General features: G+C 52.7%; 1 protein-coding gene across 3 annotated transcripts in view; it reads left to right on the top strand.

Moving 5' to 3' along the window:
* Positions 1 to 1,740: 1,740 nt before the first annotated feature.
* The window catches only part of ST8SIA1 (ST8 alpha-N-acetyl-neuraminide alpha-2,8-sialyltransferase 1), a 146,865-nt gene continuing 142,605 nt past the window's right edge, over positions 1,741 to 6,000 (top strand). For all 3 annotated transcript variants that reach the window (XR_012629282.1, XM_074871402.1, XM_074871401.1), the window contains exon 1: positions 1,741 to 2,036. Coding sequence is in view for 2 of the 3 variants with exons in the window: in XM_074871402.1 (XP_074727503.1) it covers positions 1,783 to 2,036 (254 nt within the window). In the remaining variant the exon portion in view is untranslated. The remainder of the gene's footprint in view (positions 2,037 to 6,000) is intronic.

Genomic DNA, 6,000 nt, shown 5'->3' with positions numbered 1-6,000 from the left:
CGACAGTCACTGTCCTTTGGACAATTTTAGCAGATGAACTCGGTAGTACTTCCCGTCACTCGCCATGGTCGACAGCTCTCTGCAAGATGTGCTGTGCTGACACGCCTAGAGTCAGGCAGAGGCTAATTGTTGACTTGCAAGGCTGTCAATCTCACCTTGATACCTTGAGTCTCCCAAATTTAAAGCGCTTGAAGCCTCAACCTGAAAGTGTCCGAAGTAGCCAAATCTCTGTGTGCTCCTGAAAGTCTGGGAAGCAACTAGCTACTCACTCATACAAAACTCTTCCCAGGGCTGTGTGAGGGTCCACAGCGTCTCTCAATGGGTCTGATAGGTGTGTCTGGAAATGCTGAACACAAACTGATGGTGCCAGCCCAGGCTGAATTTGCCTTTTATGCAAGAGCCAGGGACTAGAGGCTGGGCTCTGAAATTGGGGACTGCCTCCAGAATCCTCACTGAGAAAAGTTGAACACGTCCCCCATGTTTCAGCCTCCCTGATTACCGCAGAGAGGTGCTTTCTACTGCCGGAGTCGTTCTGTTGGCATGAAATTATCGCCCTCTCCCTGCTGATTGGGGAGGGCTGAGGGCCATGTCCATGCCCCGCAGCCTGTGGGGCAGGCGCTGTGCTGCCGCCGGTGGGGAGCCCGAGCGGAGCGCTGTCACAGGCCAGCGAGGCTCACGCTGCCGCTTCTGGCTTGCGGGCGGCCTCTCTGCCCTGGGCACACCAGCCCCAGCCCCAGCCGGGCTGCCCCGCGGCCCACCCGAGGGTACAACCCCAGGGTGCTTTCTTCAAAGGCCCAACCACACCAGTGTGTATGTGCTGACCCAGCGCTGCTGTTCTGGGAACAGCGCTGCTGCCTGCGGCACGCTCTTCTTTTAGGTTTGCAGTACGCGGACACAAACACACACACTCCATATTTGCTAAATAGAAAAAAAAAAAAAAAAATCTTTCTAGGATGTACTTTGAGGGGGTGGGCATGGTGACTCCCGGGCTCCTGACTGGAAGCCGGGGCTGGCCGCGAGGGATCCGTCAGGCGCGAAGCGCTCCGGCTCGCCCCGCCGGGACACGCGAAGCGGGGACGGTGCGGAGTGCGGGGAGGGAAGGAGGGGGCCGGGGCCGGGGCCGGGGCCGGGGTGCCGGACGGGAGGACGGTGCCCGCCAGGGCGCGCTGGAGAGCGGCGCGGCCGCCGCCGGGGCTGCAAGCGGGGCGGCGCGGCTCGCCGGGAGGGAGGGTGGATAGGTGGGTGGGTGGCGGTGGCGAGCCCCGAGCGGGACCGACGTACCTACCTCCCTCCCTCCGCTCCGGTGCCCGCGGGTCAAGCGGGAGAAGGCCGGGGCGCGGGGCCGCCGTTCCCCTCCCTCCTGCGGCGGCTGGGGGCGGGCGGGCGGGTGGGCGGCGGGGGCCGGGGCACCCCGCGGCCGGGGCGGGGTGGAAATTTCCCGGGGCCGTCCGCAGCGCGGCTGCGAGCGAGGGAGAGCGAGCGCGGGGGCTCGGCGGGAGGCGGAGAGAGGGAGGGAGGGAGGGCGGGGAGCGGCGGAGCATCGTCTGGCGGGGAAAGCGAGGGACCAAATGACTGTGAAGAAGGGCGGCATCCGCCACCGCCGAGAGAGGAGCCCGCCGCGGCGCAGCGGCAGCAGCCCCGGCAGGAGCCCCGACGCCGGCGGGCCCCGTCTCCCCGGCGGGGCGGCGATGGCGGCCGGCGGGCCGGCGGGCGTGGGGCGCGGGCGGCGGCGGGGCTGAGGCGGGGGCCCCCCGCCCGCGGGCGCCGCATGGCGTGGGCTTGATGCCGGAGCGCGGCCCGGCGCCGCGGCGGCGCTGCGGGGGGAGGAGGAGGAGGATGAGGATGGCGGGGCTGGCGTGGAAGTGGCCGCGCACCCGCCTGCCCGTGGGGGCCAGCGCCCTGGGCGTCTTCGTCCTCTGCTGGCTCTACGTCTTCCCCGTCTACCGGCTGCCCGACGAGAAGGAGATCGTGCAGGGGGTGCTGCTGCAGCAGGGCAAGGCGTGGAGGAGGAACCACACTGCGGTCGCCCTGTTCAGGTAGCGCCGTGCGCGGCCCAAGGGCGGGCAGGCGGGCGGGCGTGCGGCCGCACCAAGCCGCGGGAGCCCAGCCGGGCGCCCTTCCCACCCCGCCAAGCCCCAACTTCATTTTTTCCTACCCGACTCTTTGTTTTTCTCCCAGCGGGCGAGGGGCAGGCAGGGCCCCTCCTGCCCAGCAAAACTTTTTGGGTGGCTCTGTTTGCTGCGGGGAGGAGAAGGGGCTCGGCGCGGGGAGAGGGGGGGTGGAGGCTTATTTCTCCTCGCATGGAAACAAGCCCATGTTCGGCGCCTTTCCTAGGGGGGCTGACGTTTCTGAGGCTTGCAGTGCTGCCTGCAGAATAGGATGCTGCTGGCTTCCTGGAGAACGGCCGCAGCGGCAGCCCCTCTGCCTGCTGACAAAGCGAGAGGCTCGCAGCCCCGCTTCGCTGCCTGGCTGCCCGCCCGGCTGCCTGCCCGCTGCCCGAGAAAGCCGCGCTCCCTGGGACGCGTGAGGGCAGGTTTGCGTGGATGTTCGTTCGTGTCAGCTTCCTCGCTCCGAGGAGCACTTACGAAGCTCCGCGCTGGTCCTTGACGCTCTGCAGTTTATTATAGAAGCCACGTGAAAAGGCACCTTTTCGCTTCTCTTCTTTTGACGCGGCTGGGAAATGGCGATAATCCTTGGACCCCTTTTCACCTTCCCCAGCCGCACAGGAGAGGAGGAATGTTGCAGGGTGCCACATCTGATAGCGGTGGAGAACCAGGTCCCTGCAGCGGGGAGGATTTTTTTGAATCACCCTGGCTTAAAAGTGTGTGCAGTGGAGATTTGTGTCCCCTCAAAAATTTCTCACAGGTCTGGGCAAAATACAGACAAATGGAAGAGAGGCCGATTCACCTCCCTTTCCTGGAGGGAAGCTCGTTTTTTTTCCCTATCCTCTAAGTCGCAAAAGAAACATCAGAGTAAGTGGTAATCAAACTGCCTGCAAAAAGGCCCTCTTTAGTAAATGGTAGAATGAATCAGATCCGAAGGTCCTCCAAGGGACTTTGTATCGCTTCATTTGATGTTCCTCACTATTTTTTGAATGCAACTCAACTAGCATTTGTCATGAACTGGAGCTGGCATGTGACCACTTAATATCTTGTCTGCTGGGATAACAGAAACTTTACAGTTCTTCAAAAGCACGTTCTTCTCTTAGCCCCTGAAGCTTGCAGGAAATAAAAGCAATGAGAGGTGATAAGCAGGCATGGGTTAATATCATCTCATTGGGTAGGCCTGGAAGAGGTCCTCCCTTTAATACAGAGCTAGCTAGCAATAAGGTACAGATGTAGGATCCTTTGCCTAAACCACTAACACTAGAAACTATGTTGATCTTCTTGGATACTAATTAATCCTGTTGTGCCACAGATTCCCATTTTTGGGTGTAGATGAATCCAGATTTGTAAAATATTACCCTGATAGGTGATGTAGGAAAGAGTTTGATGTATTATTTTTTCAGTTTGTAAACCAAATGCTGTTTGAAGATTGATAATGCTGCTGCAGCTTCAGTTTAAAAAACAGTGTTTAGACCATTTCTGCCATGTGGCTTAGAAACAAAAACTCTGCGTGGCTTGTCAACTGTTCCACTTACCCATATGTCTTTCCACTTTGTAAGCGTAGTGATTATCTCAGAGATGCTACTGAAGAGAGTCTCTAGCAATAAAAGGAGCTGTTGTTTCTTGTCTGTGATGAGTTGGTGCAGTGCTAAATACAATGAGCTTTAAATCAATCTGCTTCGAGAAACAGAGTTTTTAAGAGGAAATGTACGCTGGAGATATTGAGTATACCATAATGTTCAAATAATTGTGATGTACAACTCTTTTTGCTGCATAAATTTGCTTCACTTAATATTGCTAGAAGGTTATGAATTTGAAGTCTGTGTCAGGTAAGCTTCTATATATTGTTGAGGTGATTAACAGAGAAACAATGTCCTGCTCTTTGCTAAGGTCCTGCTGTCTCTATGTAAGAGCACTGTAAAATCTCCAAGTTTCAGTTTCTATTGGAAACTGCCTATAAATGCGAGTCTGTTTTAATTGGGAAGGAGGTATAGAGCTTCACAGAAATCCTGCATGTGGACTTTGAATTAATATGGCTTTCCATAATAGCCTAATATTAAGTGGGTTTTAATATATTATTAATATTATTTAAGAATGACATTAATTGCTATTATTCCTAGGCCTCCTGCCATGTTCTGGTTACCAAACTCACTTTTGAAGAATAAATTTGAATTTATCTGTGCTAAAAATCTATATGAAAAAGTGCAAACTTTCACATTACTGCTTTGTATAATATGGTTGCATTTGTGGTACTGTTCAGGTGTTTGATTAGGCAGGTTTTTGTACCCTTCTCCTATAAACTCACTGGACTCCTATTGTTGAAGTAGATTATTGTCCCTGAGTTAACCTGATGAAAACATACTTTTCAAACCTCAGAAGTGCTATTCTCCCTTTGCCTTCTGTATCTGGATGAAAGACAACTTCACCAAGTAACTTAGCAAGGTCAACATCTGGGGTAATTTGGGTTGAACCCTGGAAGCTGAGTGCCAGTACCTCTTCAAGTCTCCACTGCTCCCTTCTCCTCTCTGTACAGCCAGAAACCTCGTGTAAAGATCTGACCCATGTAAACTCTTGTTTATGCAAGAACCCAGGCTGTCCTGGTGCTTGTGGGATGTTTTACATGAGGGTTTTGTGTTTGGATAGGGATTTGCAGGATTGGTTTTCAAATATAAATACCTGTGTAGCTAGCCATGGATTGCTGCTTTTGAGGTATGTGTTGCCTTACTGCAGCTGTAAGGACATTTTTTGTGGGCATCACAAAATGAGCAGGATTAAGCGTTTGACTCCAGCGTGAGTCTGTGTTTAAAGCATGCTCTCAGCCTTGACTCTGCATACATGGCTTCCGTGAGTAATCCTGGCATGATGGGTGCACTGAGTCCTGCTGCCAGCAGTGCAGTGGGTGTCTGTGCAAGAGCTGCCTGGGTTCTTAGATGGAAGGACAGATCCTGAAAAGCCTGAAGATACAATTGGAGTTATTAAAAGAACTCTTGGTCCAAATCCTTTCCTCAGTTGAACGTAGCTTCCTCTAAAGTCTTCAAATTCTGGGCATTCGGAGCTAAGCAAAGCCCGCTAGCAAGCTATCGCTATTTGTATCCTTTAAATTTCAAGATACTAGCGGTTGAGGGTAGTCAACCTCTCTGCTGTGGAAACATCTTGTCTCTGGCAAAAACTGAATCATAGTCTGTCAGTCAGACGGTAAACTGCTTGATCTTGAACTACAAAGTGGTCAGAATAGGAATGAGACTGTCATTAGAGTCACTAATGGCTAATGTGCCTATTTTACCTACAGTATAATGGCTTGTCATCCTCTGAGGTGGTTAATGTTATTGCACCCTAATTGTTTTTACAGATTGGTTAGGGTTTTTTTTAAGTGTCTAGTGCTTCTTAAATTATTTAGGCAAAAATGTTAATTGCTGTTTGTTGTTAGTGAGGTAAATGACATACAATAATACCTTTAGGATTATTTTACTTAAAAAGATTGGAGTTGATTAAAGGAAGAGCTGGATCTTTTCATCTGCCTTACGAGCTCCATATAACCACAAATCCAGAGTGCTGTATGTTTGTCTGACACTTCTGCTTCATTTTTTGTCCGGGGTGGATCTCCTCTGGGGAGTGAGTTCGCTGGGGGGAGGGTCAGTGGGCTTTTGAGTGTCAGGACTCCAACCAGAAGGGTTGGATGGCCATTAGTGACTTAGAGTTAGAGTTTCTTTAGGAGGAGATGGGACAATCTTGTCTGCAAGGCAACAGAAAGGCTACCCATGAGATTCAGATTGTGTTCTTGTTTCTGCTGCAGCGGTTTTGTGTGATGCTGAGAAGTTACCCTGGGTTTATTCTGAGGGTGGCTTGGTTGAGCTGGTGGCAGATGTCTTCCGTGAACTCACTGTTTGTGACCTGC

This window comes from Strix uralensis, chromosome 5 (assembly GCF_047716275.1).
Source record: "Strix uralensis isolate ZFMK-TIS-50842 chromosome 5, bStrUra1, whole genome shotgun sequence".
Lineage (NCBI taxonomy): Eukaryota > Metazoa > Chordata > Aves > Strigiformes > Strigidae > Strix > Strix uralensis.
The sequence above is the reverse complement of the archived record's forward strand: the minus strand, read 5'-3'. Positions and strand labels throughout refer to the sequence as shown.